This window comes from Atractosteus spatula, chromosome 1, assembly GCF_055471065.1.
Source record: "Atractosteus spatula isolate fAtrSpa1 chromosome 1, fAtrSpa1.hap1, whole genome shotgun sequence".
Taxonomy (NCBI): domain Eukaryota; kingdom Metazoa; phylum Chordata; class Actinopteri; order Semionotiformes; family Lepisosteidae; genus Atractosteus; species Atractosteus spatula.
Window position 1 is genome coordinate 58,535,712 of NC_142706.1, and position 16,897 is coordinate 58,552,608.

The 16,897-nt window shown below is 54.7% G+C and overlaps 1 protein-coding gene across 2 annotated transcripts in view; it reads right to left on the bottom strand.

Annotated features, from left to right (window-relative positions):
* The window catches only part of adcy6a (adenylate cyclase 6a), a 63,675-nt gene that overhangs the window by 16,036 nt on the left and 30,742 nt on the right, over positions 1–16,897 (bottom strand). For both annotated transcript variants that reach the window (XM_088912684.1, XM_088912674.1), the window contains exons 4-10: positions 8,861–9,010; positions 8,074–8,195; positions 6,311–6,422; positions 3,191–3,318; positions 2,619–2,777; positions 2,268–2,409; positions 507–635 (exon numbers count right to left, since the gene is read on the bottom strand). In XM_088912684.1, coding sequence (XP_088768810.1) covers positions 507–635; positions 2,268–2,409; positions 2,619–2,777; positions 3,191–3,318; positions 6,311–6,422; positions 8,074–8,195; positions 8,861–9,010 — 942 coding nt within the window. The remainder of the gene's footprint in view (positions 1–506; positions 636–2,267; positions 2,410–2,618; positions 2,778–3,190; positions 3,319–6,310; positions 6,423–8,073; positions 8,196–8,860; positions 9,011–16,897) is intronic.

The following is a 16,897-nucleotide window of genomic DNA, read 5'->3' on the forward strand; positions in this document are numbered from 1 at the left end:
AAAGAGAGAGAGACACAGGGAGAAGAGACAGAGAGTGACAGGAGGGAAAGAGAGAGAGACACAGGGGGAAGAGACAGAGAGAGACAGGAGGGAAAGAGAGAGAGAGACACAGGGGGAAGAGACAGAGAGAGACAGGAGGGAAAGAGAGAGAGAGACACAGGGAGAAGAGACAGAGAGTGACAGGAGGGAAAGAGAGAGAGAGACACAGGGAGAAGAGACAGGAAGGGAAGAGAGAGACACAGGAAGAAGAGATAGAGAGAGACAAGAGGGAAAGAGAGAGAGACACAGGGAGAAGGGACACAGAGAGAGACGAAGGAAGAAGAGACAGAGACACAGGGAGAAGAGAGAGAGACACAGGAAGAAGAGACAGAGAGAGAGACACAGGGAGAAGTGACAGAGACAGGAGGTGAAAAGACAGAGAGAGAGAGGAGGTAGGGGGAAAGAGAAAATAAAGAGCAGGAAAGCAGGAAAAGAGAGGGGTGTGATGGGTCCGGAGCTGCACTCACCATCTGCCTGAAGACCTTGGAGTCCTTGGTGCGGGAGAAGGAGCGCTCGGGCACCCAGCGTGGCACCAGCCCTTCGCTGGAGCTGGCACGGGCACGCTGCATCTTGGCCATCACCGCCTTCTCGTCCTTCTGCACGCCACACACAGCAGGACACACCATCACTGACGGGGACGGACACAGCGCACAGACCCTAGACCCCGCCCGTCCCCCGCGCTCTGCCAGGCCACACACAGCAGGACACACCATCACTGACGGGGACGGACACAGCGCACAGACCCTAGACCCCGCCCGTCCTCCGCGCTCCTGTCCCCCGCGCTCTGCCAGGCCACACACAGCAGGACACACCATCACTGACGGGGACGGACACAACGCACAGACCCTAGACCCCGCCCGTCCCCCGCGCTCCTGTCCCCCGCGCTCTGCCAGGCCACACACAGCAGGACACACCATCACTGACGGGGACGGACACAGCGCACAGACCCTAGACCCCGCCCGTCCCCCGCGCTCCTGTCCCCCGCGCTCTGCCAGGCCACACACAGCAGGACACACCATCACTGACGGGGACGGACACAACGCACAGACCCTAGACCCCGCCCGTCCCCCGCGCTCCTGTCCCCCGCGCTCTGCCAGGCCACACACAGCAGGACACACCATCACTGACGGGGACGGACACAGCGCACAGACCCTAGACCCCGCCCGTCCCCTGCGCTCCTGTCCCCCGCGCTCTGCCAGGCCACACACAGCAGGACACACCATCACTGACGGGGACGGACACAGCGCACAGACCCTAGACCCCGCCCGTCCCCCGCGCTCTGCCAGGCCACACACAGCAGGACACACCATCACTGACGGGGACGGACACAGCGCACAGACCCTAGACCCCGCCCGTCCTCCGCGCTCCTGTCCCCCGCGCTCTGCCAGGCCACACACAGCAGGACACACCATCACTGACGGGGACGGACACAACGCACAGACCCTAGACCCCGCCCGTCCCCCACGCTCCTGTCCCCCGCGCTCTGCCAGGCCACACACAGCAGGACACACCATCACTGACGGGGACGGACACAGCGCACAGACCCTAGACCCCGCCCGTCCCCCGCGCTCCTGTCCCCCGCGCTCTGCCAGGCCACACACAGCAGGACACACCATCACTGACGGGGACGGACACAACGCACAGACCCTAGACCCCGCCCGTCCCCCGCGCTCCTGTCCCCCGCGCTCTGCCAGGCCACACACAGCAGGACACACCATCACTGACGGGGACGGACACAGCGCACAGACCCTAGACCCCGCCCGTCCCCTGCGCTCCTGTCCCCCGCGCTCTGCCAGGCCACACACAGCAGGACACACCATCACTGACGGGGACGGACACAGCGCACAGACCCTAGACCCCGCCCGTCCCCCGCGCTCTGCCAGGCCACACACAGCAGGACACACCATCACTGACGGGGACGGACACAGCGCACAGACCCTAGACCCAGCCCACCCCCCACGCTCTGCCGGGACGTCCCGCGGGCACTCTCGTCCCCTGCTCGCCGTCAGGAAGAGAGTAATCCTCCACAGCCTGGGGCACAGGGGTATTTAGGAATTGCACACTGACTACTGAAGCACACAGTCCTCCAGCTGACATGACCTCAGGTATCTCCAAAGCCCCTTCTTCCAGACCCCAGCCCCAGCAGAGCTGATGGCATAACTCGTCCCGGGACAAGGACATGCCAAGACAAGAGAGGAAAGAGTGGGAGGGTGGGAAGGGACACGGACCCGTTTCTGGCTGCAGCCCAGGACGAGGAAGGTCTCGATGCTGTTCTCCTTCAGGTAGGCGTTCCTCTCGCCCCCAAAGCCAGGCTCTACCTCATAGTCCCCGTTCAGGTACTGCAGGGTGGCCCTGGTGATGTGGATCCGCCTGGGCACATGGACAGAGGAGGCGGTCAGATGGACAAGAGGGCAGACAGCCTGAGCATCCACCTGTCTGTGTGTCTCCCCCTTTCCTGCCCCCCTCTCCTCGCCCTCACCCGCCCCCTCTCTCCTCGCCCTCACCCGCCCCCCTCTCTCCTCCCCCTCACCCACCCCCTCCCCTCCCCCTCACCCGCTCACCTGTCTCCTCCCACTTACCCAGCTTTCCCTCCTGCCTCCATCTGATTGGCCAGCGTCACGTCGTTGGACCACACGTCGAACTGCCACTTGCGCAATCCCAGCACCCCGCAGTGCACGCGGCCGCTGTGGATCCCCACGCGCATGTTCACGTTGACCCCCGTGACCTCGCGCACCAGCCTGGGACGGGCACAACCATGTCACTTCTTCATCATCTTCATCGTCACCTGAACTAAGCCCACATGCAGTGCGCATCCTCAGCAGAAGCACACATGTGCACTACGCACATTTTGCATGGTCTACCATGGGTTTTTTGTTCCTGCTGTCTACACTGTGCGGTGTTGCCTGTTGTACTGTGTACGTCCCGAGAGATCAGCGCGATTAAGAATTCCAATGTACAAGTATATGGTAATAAACTCTAGTGTATTATTATACTGTATCGTATACATGGGGCCCTTCCTTCTGCAGAGTGGGCTTCACGATGACGAGACCACACAAATAGAGAGGCGGCTCATTTGGTCACAGCGGCATCATTACAGATGTCACTGAGGGAACGAGCTGGCGCCTCTTGAACCCGCGCACAGGGGACTCACGAGATCGCCTCGATCATGTCCACGCCCATCTCCACGCAGCAGTGGGCGTGGTCCGCGCGCGGCTCGGGAAGCCCGGACACACAGTAATAGCAGTCTCCGAGGATCTTGATCCGCAGGCAGTGATTCTCCTGGAGAGGGGGAGAGGGGGAGAGAGGGAGGGGGGGAGGGTGTGACCATGCAACCCTCCCACAGTACAGACTGTTGAGACCACGACCAAGCAGCTTCCAAAAATGAAGCCGTCCACCATCAGAAAGTCCAACAGGCCGCAGTTTATTTAAATAGCAGAGCAGCCAGATGCCCCTCAACAGAGCCACCTTCCTCTTTCAGCTCCCCACTGAAGACCGACTCCCAGAGCTTGACCTCTGCCTTTTATTACAGAGGCTCCTCCCCTTTTAAACACCCACAACCTCAATAAAAACACAAACACCCACTGCCGAAGTCAATCACGTTTCCCATGTCCCTGAATAATATGTTAATCCCTGAGTGAGACACAGGGGTTATTATTTTAAAACACCGGTGTTCATAAACGGACAGGCAGGCCAACTCCCCTCCAGTCCACTAGAGGGCACTGTGAGAAACAAGCCGGTGGCCACTCCGGTAATCGCTCCCCAGACTTGAAATCCGGCCCTGCCTCGGAATGTGGTTTTGACTGTTAAGCCCAAGTGAGGTGCAGTAGCTACTGCAGCCAACAAACCGCCCCCAAGAAGGTGAGAATGACATTCACTTCAAACCTGCCGTGTATGGGAGCAGGCCCATCGCAGAGGGACACGTGGAGAGAGGAGAGAGGCAGGCGCCGAGGAAGACGGACAGGAGAGCAGCAGGCAGCGCGGAGGAGCGAGAGTGAGAGAGGCAGGCCGAGAGAGCGTGAAATGCAGAGAGGAAGTTCCTCTCCCTCCCTGTCCACTGCTCTTCATCCGTCTCCCTCGCTGCCGCTCTCCTCCTCCCTCCCCAGGAGAAGACACTCCTGCTCTTTCTCCTTGCACGGCTCTCCGGGTTCAGCACTTTCACGCTGTGTGAACACAACCCGGCTCAGAGGGCGACGGGAGGGGGTGCGAGGAGTGACCAGGGAGCAGTGTTCAGTCACAGTTGACTAAAACATCTATCAGTCACCTTCTAGTCACCCACTTTTCAATCAGTTGACTAAATTCTGGCCATAATCAGTCTTACTTTTAGTCAACTAAAGCAGAATTAGTTTTAGTCACATTTTATTTGTGGCAATTTGATTTATTTGTATAACTAAGTTTTATAAGTATAAAATGAGAAATTATAATTAAATTAAGGTTTTAGTTTTATTCATTTTTAAAATCCATGAAGTTTAAGAGGATTTCTCGAGTTTATTTCTGTTTCGTCTTGTCATATTAAGTTTTACCCCTATTTAATTTGCAATTAAGACTGTTCTAATTGGATGGGCTAATATAAGGTGGCGACTTCTTATTTAGCATGCCAAGCAAGAAACAAGTGCACAGGAACCTTTTCATTTCACACATCTAAGAAGATTGTATCAAAAAGCACAAGTCTATATCAATATCAGTGTATTGATCCCCAGAGAAGTCAAATATCAAATACAATAAATAACTGGGCAATAAAGGGAAGATACTAAATTATCTTGAGCAGAAAATATCATATGAATATGTTCTAATAAGAAAGTCTATTTTGGCACAGTTCTTTTTTCAAAGCAACTTTTTTCAAAGTTTCGAAGCCAAATTATAATAATTTGTTCAGCAGCGGCCCCCGTCAATACTGAATTTGCAATAACTCTATGGGATGAATCTACAAGTGATTAAAACCAGACGGGACAAGGAATATGTCCATTCTTGAACTCATGGATAGAAGATGATTAATAACTGGCCCCGTGTGTCACGGTCGTCATCCCTCCTCTAGAGGGCGCTCCGACCTTTTATTACTAGTTTCATTACTACCTGTTCAACGCGTCACTATAGAAGTTACGTGCCTCCTAAGCTCTGGGCTCAGTACTGGCAGGCGGACGCTGAAGGCTCAGGAGCAGCCCGAGGGCACGGCCTTATCCCCAGGCGTCCTGACCATCTGAGGCCGGGGCTCGGAGTGCCTTGCTCCGTCACGGTTTCATTTCCCATGTTCCTGCATCCCTTTTCCCCGTCTTCATCTTGGACTGATCTCCCGGCTCCCTGGACTTCGGACTGCGCCCTGTTTTTTCCCTCTTGGACTCCCACTGGACTTGTTCGCCTGCGCGCCCCCTCGCACCCGGACCGCCGCCGGCACCGCCCCCTGCCTGTCCTCCCATCCACTCCTCTCCGTGTCTTCCCCGTAGCCCTCCTCCAGTCTCTTCCAGATCATACCGTCTGCACAGGGTCCTAAATACGCACTGCACGGGAGTCGGGATCGGCTCCCATGTGCACCATGTCATCTCAGTCGAAAACACCCGCAGCCCAGGAGCAGTGCTGTCGTTGTGCTAGCCTCATGCCGACACAGCGACAGGCCTGTGCGTCACAGAGCTTTCAAACCCACTTCCTCCTGAAAGAGCAGGGCGGAATGCCTGCAGGAGCCGTGAGATTTTTACACTCCAACTGTCACGATCGTAAACCCCTCCTCTTAAGGACACTCCAGCCCTGCCTTGTTCGTACTCATCTCCAGCACCTGCCTCCGGTTCCAGCCCCCTGTGTTATATAAACCAGACGTTCCTGTCTATCGGGGCTCAGCTTTGGAACATGGACGCCTGGAAGCCTGCCTACCTGCGAGTCCAGGAGCGGCCCGACGGCACAGGCTTCACTATGGCGTCCTGACCATCTGGGTCTGGGATCAGGGAGCGTCTGGTCCCGTTCTGTGTGTCTGTCAGGATGGACTACCCGGCTTTGGACTTTTGCTTCACTATGGATTTGCATCGGACCCCCTTGGACCGTTTGCCTCGGCCACACCTCCCCGAACACCAGCGCACCGTGGACACGCCCCCTGTTTCCCTTCCAGCCCCTAGCATGCCTCTTTCCCCGGGTTTTCCTCACTTCCCTCCAGATCGTGTTGTCTGCACAGGGCCCTGAAAGAACTGTTTGTGACACCGGGTGTATTTTCTCAGTGGGCCGACCAGCCAGCCGCACGAACCAGGGAGATCTCGGAGCAGGAGCGGCCGAACGAGGGGCGGGCACTCACCGAGGCCAGCTTGTCGAAGCGGGCGAACAGCTCGTTCAGCGTCATGACCAGCTCCTGCGCCGTGCACTGGGAGGCCAGGCTGGTGAAGCCCTCGATGTCCGCAAACAGGATGCTGGCCGGAAAACAGATACCAGGGATATCTCATCAAACCATCGAGCACCGCCAGGCGCTTCGCAGGCGCGCTGGTCCCGGACAGGAAGAAAAGCCTGCATGAAGTGGGCGATTCAGGGGCCCAGCGGTCAGTGACCTGTGACCTGAGCTCTAAACACAAACCAGCCGAGGCAGGTTAGCGAGTGAATTGCCTAGTTTTCTACCAGACAGACTAAGGGGGTTTGAATGAAGTTGAATCAGCTGGAAAAAAGCTTCAAGGAGTTAGAGGAGTCAGACCATCAGAAAGGAACCCCCAGGCAGGAAGGCAGGGAAACCAGTGTGCTGTGTGTCCCTGGGTCGTGCCACGCTCTCCGGAGGGCAGGGACGGGCACACGGAGCCCCTCGGAGGTGGTGCTGTAATTGAAACTCGGCTGCACCCCTGAGGGGCCATCTTCAGCTCAGGTTAATTATCTATTCCTTCTCAAACGTTAATTAGCCCATCTGCACTCTCATCCTTCTCCCAGGGCCCCTGCTGCCTGAGCCTGGTCCACACCCAGACTAGAGAGAGGGATAGAGGAGAGAGGAGAGAGAGGGATAGAGGAGAGGAGAGAGAGGGATAGAGCAGAGAGAGAGATGGAGGAGAGAGCGATAGAGGAGAGAGCGATAGAGCAGAGAGAGACAGGAGAAAGAGAAGGATAGAGGAGAGGGGGACAGAGAAGAGAGGGACTGAGGAGAGAAAGGAATAAAGCAGAGAGAGAGGGATGCAGAGAGAAAGAGACAGAGGAGAGAGAGGATAGATACAGCAGGGAGGGATAGAGGAAAGACACAGAGGAGATAGTGATAGAGTAAAAAGAGGGGTAAAGGAGAGAGATAGAGAAGAGAGAAAGATAGAGGAAGAGAAAGGGATGGATAGTAGATGGAGAAAGAGAGAGACAGAAGGATAAATGAAAGAAAAGAGAGGGAGGAGAGGAAAAGAGATGCAAAGATTATCCCCTATAGTAAGCAGGAAAGAGCTGCTGCTCCGACAGACACACCACCTCTGGCCACTGTCAGACAGCAGACAGCAGGGGGCGCCCACGCGCTGGACATCCAGGCCATGGGCTGGGAAACACTCGGGATAATGATCGACGGACTGCTCTGAAATAGGGGGATAAATATTTATATATGGGAACAAAAAAAACTGCTGATTCTAAAATTAAAAACGAATTACCCAGAAGAAGCTGCCTGCTCCCAGCAGGGCCCTGCTGTGTGAGGTCTGCTTTAAGCACAGAGAAACGCTGCTGGCCTCCTGTGGCGTGCGAGCGAGTCGCCTCAATGGCCACGCGAGGCGGGTGACTCGGCTTCCTGTGGGCCTGGGGGCCATTTCTCGCTGCCGCTCCCAGGCACGTCATCAGACCCGGCTTTCCCGTCCCTGTCATTCCGCAGGCGGCGGGGAACAGGGGAGCCCCTCCACAGGCACGGCTGTTACAGGAGGGCCAAGCGGGGCCGTTACCATGGCAATGCACTCAGGCCGCCAGCAGGTTTTTTTCACTGCGTGGGGCGGCCACTGCACACCGGCGTGTTTGGGCCTGCTCCCTTTGGTGCTTGGTGTTGTGCCTCTCGCGTGTTGCCAAAAAAGGCAAAGGAACCCCACCCCTGGCTCTACACGGTTGTCCGGGGGGACTCCAGTTTACCTGACGTTGTCGTGCTTCTGGATGTAAATTTTGTGAAACATCATGTCTTCCTTCTTGGCATTGATGTCAGCCTTCATCTCCATGGCAACGTGCCTTGGCAACACGGAGAGCAGCAGGCGTTCCTGGGAGAGAGGGATGCGAGCTGCTGTCAGTAACACTCTCTCTCCCGCATCAAAAGGGGACATTCCCCACCGGAACGAGATATGGACAGGCCCCAGCTCCCTCTCTGGCTCTGCGGGGCATGTGTGCACTCTTTCCACTCCACATATACATAGAAATATACTGTCTGACAGAAATATGTACATGCTTATACATTTACAGGTAGCAGTCTGGTGCGCTGGTGAAGCTCAAGTGTAGCCCAGATGTAGCCCAGGAATAGCCCAGTTAAGCCCTGATGTAGCTCAGGAATAGCCCAGTTATAGCCCTGATGTAACCCAGTTACAGCCCCAGTGTAGCCCAGGAATAGCCCAGTTACAGCCCCAGTGTAGCCCAGGAATAGCCCAGTTACAGCTCCGATGTAACCCAGGAATAGCCCAGTTACAGCCCCAGTGTAGCCCAGGAATAGCCCAGTTACAGCCCCGATGTAACCCAGGAATAGCCCAGTTACAGCCCCAGTGTAGCCCAGGAATAGCCCAGTTACAGCCCCAGTGTAGCCCAGGAATAGCCCAGTTAAGCCCCGATGTAACCCGGGAATAGCCCAGTTACAGCCCCAGTGTAGCCCCAGTGTAGCCCAGTTAAGCCCCGAGGGGAATCAGGGGAAGGCCCCGAGGAGCCCCAGGGCAGTTACCTGCTGCTGGTTCTCCCTCTGCAGGTGCAGCCGGGCCTGGATGTAGCCCCGCGTCTCCTGGAAGGCCTGGCGCTGCGACACCTCGGCAGGGTAGTGGGTACAGATCCCAATGATATTGGTGCACAGGAATATCAGGGCATTGGCACTGAGCTGAAGAGACAGAGAGACAGACTGAGACTGAGCCTGAGGGGGAGGGAGAGAGGGTGAGAGTGCGGAGAGGAGTGGAAGTGAGGGACAGAGGGTGAGAGAGAGTGAGAGAGGGAGGGACAGAGAGTGAGAGAGGGAGAGAGAGTGTGAGAGAGGGAGTGGAAGCGAAGGACAGAGAGTTAGAGAGGGAGTGAGTGAGAGAGTGAGAGAGGGAGTGGAAGTGAGGGACAGAGACAGAACAGAGGACAGTGCAGCAGTGGACCAGGCAGCCGCAGTGAGACAGTGACAGCCCCTGGACAGCTCTGCCCCTCCCGTCCCCAGCGGGGCTGGCACGCAGTGGGCTCAGCTTCCTCTCGGGGCAGAGACACCGAGCACAGCTGGCGGCCGCTAGGGCAAGGGAGAGAGGCTCCAGCCCGGGGCAAAACAGCACCCTGCTGGCCCTCACAGCTACAGCCACTGAGCAGATAGTTAGTATGCCACTAACATACTGTACCGAAGAAGAGGAGGGAACCTGGTCTCTTGCTGGAGATCGAGCTCACCGACTCCACACCTACACCCCCCAACAGAACCAGGTCTCAGACTTGTAGTCCAGGAGCACTGACCCCTCCAGGGAATGCGAAGCAGCAGTGGTGGGTTTTTAAGGGCTGTTGCAGAGCCGTGTTAAGGTAAAACTGGTTGCAAAAAGGGGGTGGCATGATGACGCAGGGGTTAGCATTGCTGCTCCACAGCGCTGGGGCCCTGGGTTCAACTCCCGGGGTGCTGTCTGTGTGGAGTTTGTATGTTCTCCCTATGTTTGTGTGAGTTTCCAAAACCAAACTGGTGGGCTAACTGGCGTATGAGAAAACTGGCCCTTGTGGGTGTGTGATAAGACTGGTGTCCCGACCAGGGTGTACCCTGCTTTGTTCCCGTGGCTTGCTGGGATAGGCTCCAGCTCCCCTGTGACCCTGTACTGGATGGTTGCAAAGAGACAGCTATTTGAGCAGCAGGACACTGGAATAACAGCAGATACAGAAGCAATACCATGACAAGGCAATGAGCAGGCTCAGAGCAGCATGCTGCTGCGGTCATCTACCCAGAAGCCTTCTGAACGAGCGATTCCTTAACTTACATTCTCCTAATCGCTTGCAGCTAATGACATCTTAGTGGGTTTCACTTATGGAAAAACATGGAGCCGGCTTGAAACCTGTGCCTTTATAAGAGGTAACAATAATTAGGTCCAACTAAGCAGCTTGTCATTCAATTGAGGGACCCGTTAAGCAATATGCCAGCTGACACTCTTGTACTAGTCCAGGTGTGCTGCTTCTGTGTGCTGCTCTTTTCAGATCTCACAACCTTTCTGATCAGACTACGGCACTGAAATATGTTTTCACTCTTGTTGTCCAAAGGACTGCGTCTTGCATCATGAGCTCTTTGGATCGTTTCGTGTAAATGACGTCCCGACAAGGTGAAGGGTCAGCTGAGCAGTCCAGGCCTGCAGTTTCCAGGGAAGCCAGAACTTCTGACTCGTCCAGCTAAAGAATTATTTATAGTGCAGTTTGGCTTGCTGGCTGCCAGCTTTCTGTTATAGCCATTTGCAAATTGCATCCAGCTGTGCTCAGCACGTTCTCGCTCCTGAAAGACAGAGAATATTTATCTTGGGAGGGACGTTCTGAAAAGAGCATGATAAAGGAAAAGGTTTCGTCTCTCGTATGTTTCCTGATTCTGTTTCTCGATGGAAGCAAACCTAGTTTTTGAATCGCCTAACGCCACTGCCTTCATGGGCTGTGTGAGGCTCAGCCTGGCACCACCTGTGGACACGCCCAGCCGTCAGGGCCAATCCCAGCCCTACGCCTGGCAGTGCCCTTGCCAACTGCGCCCAGACGTGTGCGTACAGAGTAAGGAAACGCTTCTTAACACAGGGATCGCTGAGCTCTGTTCTCGCAGGCCTACTGACCATCACCCCACTTCTGGAGATGTGCCTAGGGGTGGACTATCCACATCCTAACAGGTCTACAATAAGTGCCCTCAATCCATGGAGCCCTACCCACCAGATCTTCACCTGGACATACTGACCTCCAGGAACAGGACTGCACACTATGCAGGACCAGGTCTGGACACCCCACAGACACACAGATGCTGAGGACCTGGACTGGACACCCTGCAGACACACTGACCCCCCAGGACCGGACTGGAAACCCTGCAGACACCCTGACCCCCCCCAGGACCAGGCCTGGACACCCTGCAGACACACTGACCCCCCAGGACCAGGACTGGACACCCTGCAGACACACTGACCCCCCCAGGACCAGGACTGGACACCCTGCAGACACACTGACCCCCCCAGGACCAGGACTGGACACCCTGCAGACACACTGACCCCCCAGGACCAGGACTGGACACCCTGCAGACACACTGATTCCCCCAGGACCAGGACTGGACACCCTGCAGACACACTGATTCCTCCAGGACCAGGACTGGACACCCTGCAGACACACTGATTCCTCCAGGACCAGGACCCTCCCAACACTACAGTTACTAACTAAACTGAGTATTAATTGCTTAATTGACCCTGCTGATGATATTGATCACATCAATAAACTGAGAGCCTAATTCTGAGTTGCAGGGGAATGCAAGAGCTGGGGTTTCTCGCCCTGACCTGGAATAAAGTAAGGTGCAAAGCTGGGGTGGAGCCGACTGTAGCCACTCAGCCCCTGGCTGCTGTATGGCTGTCCCTTCACACGACGGGCCTGCAGGCTTCAGCCCCGGGCTGTGCACTCCAGCGTGAGCTCAGCCAGGAAACTCTTACAGCGCTCACTGACCCTCCCCCCCCAAACTCCCAGCCCTCCGGGGCCCCCTGCGCCAGCAGTCAGCCCCCTGTAACATGTAACACCGCCAAGAGAACCCCCTCTCTCTGGATCTCACTGACCTGCCACAGGGGGGAGGAAGATGATGTTCTGGTCACATGACCCCACCCCCCTAGCCTGGGAAAATGACATGACTCTGACCTGGGCAGAAGCAAAAAAGAAAAGGAAAAAGGAGACAACAGCCCTCTCTGGAGTTCTGGCAACACAGAACCGAAAGCCTCCTGTTTTCACACGGACGTGGCTTAACGTTGCCTCAAGAAGCAGAGGGCGCTGGGATTCCTGCCCCAGTTACAAATGACCAAGACTCTCTTCTCCTTCTTGCAGAAACTGAAATGTGCCGCCTCGTGTTTTTCTATCAAAACAAGCACCGTGCTTACAGCTCTCTGTACAGCAGAGTCAAGTAGCTGTCTCATCCACTCCAGGTTTTAGCTGTTGCAGGACTCTTGTACAACCTGCACGAATGAGTCCGAGACGAGTCCGAGCTGGGTTTAGAGGTATTTGAATCCCCTGGGTCTGTCTGTGCAGCCAGGTACGGCCTGGAGTGGATCAGACTGCTGTGAATCAGGCACCTTGACTGCTTCCCTGATTGAGCCTCTGGGCGTGACACTTGCTCTGGTTTGACCTCAAGCTAGAATCACGTCCAAGAGCCCAGAGCCATTAGCAGATCAACAGGGGCCATTACTGCCTGAGAGAGGGAGGAGGGAGGAGGGTGTGCCAGAACAGCCCCCACCACAGCTGCACACATCTGTTCGCATCTGGAGTGCTGCTGCTCAAACCTCGACTCTCGACAACCACCTTTCAACACGTGGGAAGCAGGAACAAAAAGGCAGCCAACTGAAAGGAGAGGAGCCATTATCTGCCACCAGGAGCACAGTGACGCGCAGGCCGAGCTGCCGGCTGGTGGGGCCGAGTGATACAGCAGCAGCCTGGCCAGACTCGTCTACAGAGGGCAGCCCAAGCAGAAACGCACACAGCGGTGTGTGTGTCGCAGAGCAGTGATTAAAATCCTCAGCCCCTTAAGACCCTCCTGCACCACACAACCCCGACTGCACCAGAGAGACAGTACTGCGTCACAGTGTCTCGACTGCACCAGAGAGACAGTACTGCGTCACAGTGTCCCGACTTCACCAGAGAGACAGTACTGCGTCAGTTTCCCGACTTCACCAGAGAGACAGTACTGCGTCACAGTGTCTCGACTGCACCAGAGAGACAGTACTGCGTCAGTTTCCCGACTTCACCAGAGAGACAGTACTGCGTCACAGTGTCCCGACTGCACCAGAGAGACAGTACTGTGTCACAGTTTCCCAACTGCACCAGAGAGACAGTACTGCGTCACAGTGTCCCGACTGCACCAGAGAGACAGTACTGCGTCAGTTTCCCGACTTCACCAGAGAGACAGTACTGTGTCAGTTTCCCAACTGCACCAGAGACATAGTACTGCGTCAGCTTCCCGACTGCACCAGAGAGACAGTACTGCGTCAGTTTTCCGACTTCACCAGAGAGACAGTACTGCGTCACAGTGTCCCGACTGCACCAGAGAGACAGTACTGTGTCAGTTTCCCAACTGCACCAGAGAGACAGTACTGCGTCAGTTTTCCGACTTCACCAGAGAGACAGTACTGCGTCACAGTGTCCCGACTGCACCAGAGAGACAGTACTGTGTCAGTTTCCCAACTGCACCAGAGAGACAGTACTGCGTCACAGTGTCTCGACTGCACCAGAGAGACAGTACTGCGTCAGTTTCCCGACTTCACCAGAGAGACAGTACTGCGTCACAGTGTCCCGACTGCACCAGAGAGACAGTACTGTGTCACAGTTTCCCAACTGCACCAGAGAGACAGTACTGCGTCACAGTGTCCCGACTGCACCAGAGAGACAGTACTGCGTCAGTTTCCCGACTTCACCAGAGAGACAGTACTGTGTCACAGTTTCCCAACTGCACCAGAGACATAGTACTGCGTCAGCTTCCCGACTGCACCAGAGAGACAGTACTGCGTCAGTTTTCCGACTTCACCAGAGAGACAGTACTGCGTCACAGTGTCCCGACTGCACCAGAGAGACAGTACTGTGTCAGTTTCCCAACTGCACCAGAGAGACAGTACTGCGTCAGTTTTCCGACTTCACCAGAGAGACAGTACTGCGTCACAGTGTCCCGACTGCACCAGAGAGACAGTACTGTGTCAGTTTCCCAACTGCACCAGAGACATAGTACTGCGTCAGCTTCCCGACTGCACCAGAGAGACAGTACTGCGTCACAGTGTCCCGACTGCACCAGAGAGACAGTACTGTGTCAGTTTCCCAACTGCACCAGAGACATAGTACTGCGTCAGCTTCCCGACTGCACCAGAGAGACAGTACTGCGTCAGTTTCCCGACTGCATCATAGTGACAGTACGGCATCACAGTGTCCCGACTGCATCATAGTGACAGTACTGCTTCACAGTGTCCCTACTGCATCGTATCAACATTACCGCATCACAGTGGTGTCCCTACTGCATCATAGTGACAGTACTGTGTCTGAGTGACAGTACTGCATCACAGTGTCCTGACTGCATCATAGTGACAGTGCTGCATCAGTGTCCCTACTGCATCATATCAACAGTACTGCATCACAGTGTCCCTAATGCACCATATCAACAGTACTGCATCACAGTGGTGTCCCTACTGCATCATAGCGACAGTACTGTGTCGGAGTGACAGTACTGCATCACAGTGTCCCGACTGCATCATAGGGACAGTACTGCATCACAATGTCCCGACTGCGCCTGAGTGAGAGTACTGCGTCACAGTGTCCCGACTGCATCATAGGGACAGTACTGTATCACAGTGTCCCGACTGCATCATAGTGACAGTACAGTATCACAGTATCCCAACTGCATCATAGTGACAGTACAGTAGCACAGTGTCCCGACTGCATCATAGCGACAGTACTGTATCACAGTGTCCCGACTGCATCATATCGACAGTACTGTATCACAGTATCCCAACTGCATCATAGCGACAGTACTGTATCACAGTGTCCCGACTGCATCATATCGACAGTACTGTATCACAGTATCCCAACTGCATCATTGTGACAGTACAGTATCACAGTGTCCCGACTGCATCATAGCGACAGTACTGTATCACAGTATCCCGACTGCATCATTGTGACAGTACTGTATCACAGTATCCCGACTGCATCATTGTGACAGTACTGCGCCTGAGTGACGAGCCCTCAGGAAGGACAGGGAGTGAGGTCCTAGGAGTTGATCAATGTAACACCATACAGTTAGGTTCTGTAGTGACTGGACACTTCTACCCAAACCAATAGTGAGACCTCTCCTTTAACTGGTCAGGTGTACACAACAACGTATTTCCATCACCCCTGCTGCTGTCCTTTAGAGACGACACAAAACCTGGATTCATGGCTAAAGAGGCCAGGGCTCTGGCGGGAGGGACAGTGTGCTGACCCGTCCAGTGCCCGAGCACTGTCCCTTGAGCAGCCTGGTCTCTTCACCCGTTCTTTTCCCTTTTCTGTGTTCTTCACCGGGCTCGACAATCAACAGGTTCAATCGCTTCATCAACACTCTCGCTCACGAGGAGACTGACTGGGATCCACTCGAGCGACTGCTGTTCAAGCACTCAGCCAGGAATGATCAATTAATCAAAACGGCACCAGAAACATTAGATGTCCAAACAGGTAAACCACACAAAACCGGTTCCCTTGAAGTTGGATACCTTTCATGAATCAATTTTTTCCAACAACTGGAAATGTCTTCTCTTTGGAATAGTGATTACATTAATAAATAATAATCTGATTACTTGCATATTCAGAAATGTGTTTTGCTTAAACTAAGCAGACTGCCAAGATTTTATTTTTTGCTGTGCAGTATGAGAATTTACTCAAATAGGGTAGAACTCCTGCAACAGGGGCTGATCTATAAGCATATCAGACCCCAGCAGGTGGGAGATTCTGGACTGGCCTAGGAACTGCTTTGCAACAGGAGTGTAACAGCCCTCCCTGCACAGATTCTGAGCAAACTGGATCCTGAATGCTTTTTTTTTTACTTGACCGAGGAGTCCACTGTCCCAACTGTGAGACCTTATGTGAATCCCAAAACATACAGTCAGTTACAGACAGTTCGCCCCCACCCATCCCAGAGAAACAGATCTGTGGCAACAAAAGTACCATCCCATGAAAGCCATTCCATTCTTGGAGTGGTGGCGCTGTGGCTCAGGATCTGCGCCTGCGGCTAGAAGGTTGCTGGTTTAAATCCTGCGGCTGGCAGAGGAATCCTACTCCGCTGGGCCCCTGAGCCCTTAACCCCAGCCGCTCCAGGGGCGCTGTATAAATGGCTGACCCTGCGCTCTGACCCCCAGCTTCTCTCCCCGTCTGTGTGTCTCATGGAGAGCAAGCTGGGGTATGTGAAAAGACAAATTACTAATGCAAGAAATTGTATAGGGCTCATAAAGTGATCTTATCTTATTAGAAGGCCTGTGGCAATTAAGAGGATTGCAGACGACAAATTCTTAAAGTGCTTATTCAAGTGAAGGGTATAGAAGTCGCATTCTAATCTTAGTTAGCTAAGTGCCCTTAGTAACAACAGTAATTAATAATTAAAGGTTCAGTAACAGATTACGCACTGGCTGGGAGAGCTTTCAGGCACGTTCTGGCTCAGCTGATCACCTACAGATCCTCCATGCCCAAGAGCGATTTCGTACGGCACTGGTGTACTTTTTGATTTTTTGACGTGACTGCCCATGACGCGATCAGAGGACACCCTCTGATCTTCAGATCTCTGCCCCCACTCATCTCTCTGAAGACTTGGGGAGACAGGGAGTTTGGGGAGACGTGCCACAGGGGTTAGCATTGCTGCCTCGCAGCACTGGGGCCCTGGGTTCAATTCCTGGGGTGCTGTCTGTGTGGAGTTTGCATGTTCTCAATGAGTTTCCACCCACAGTCCAAACACATGCTAGTAGGTTAATTGGCTTCTGGGAAAACTGGCCCTGATGTGAGTATATGTATGGCTGTGTGTCTGCCCAGCGACAGACTGGTGTCCTGTCCA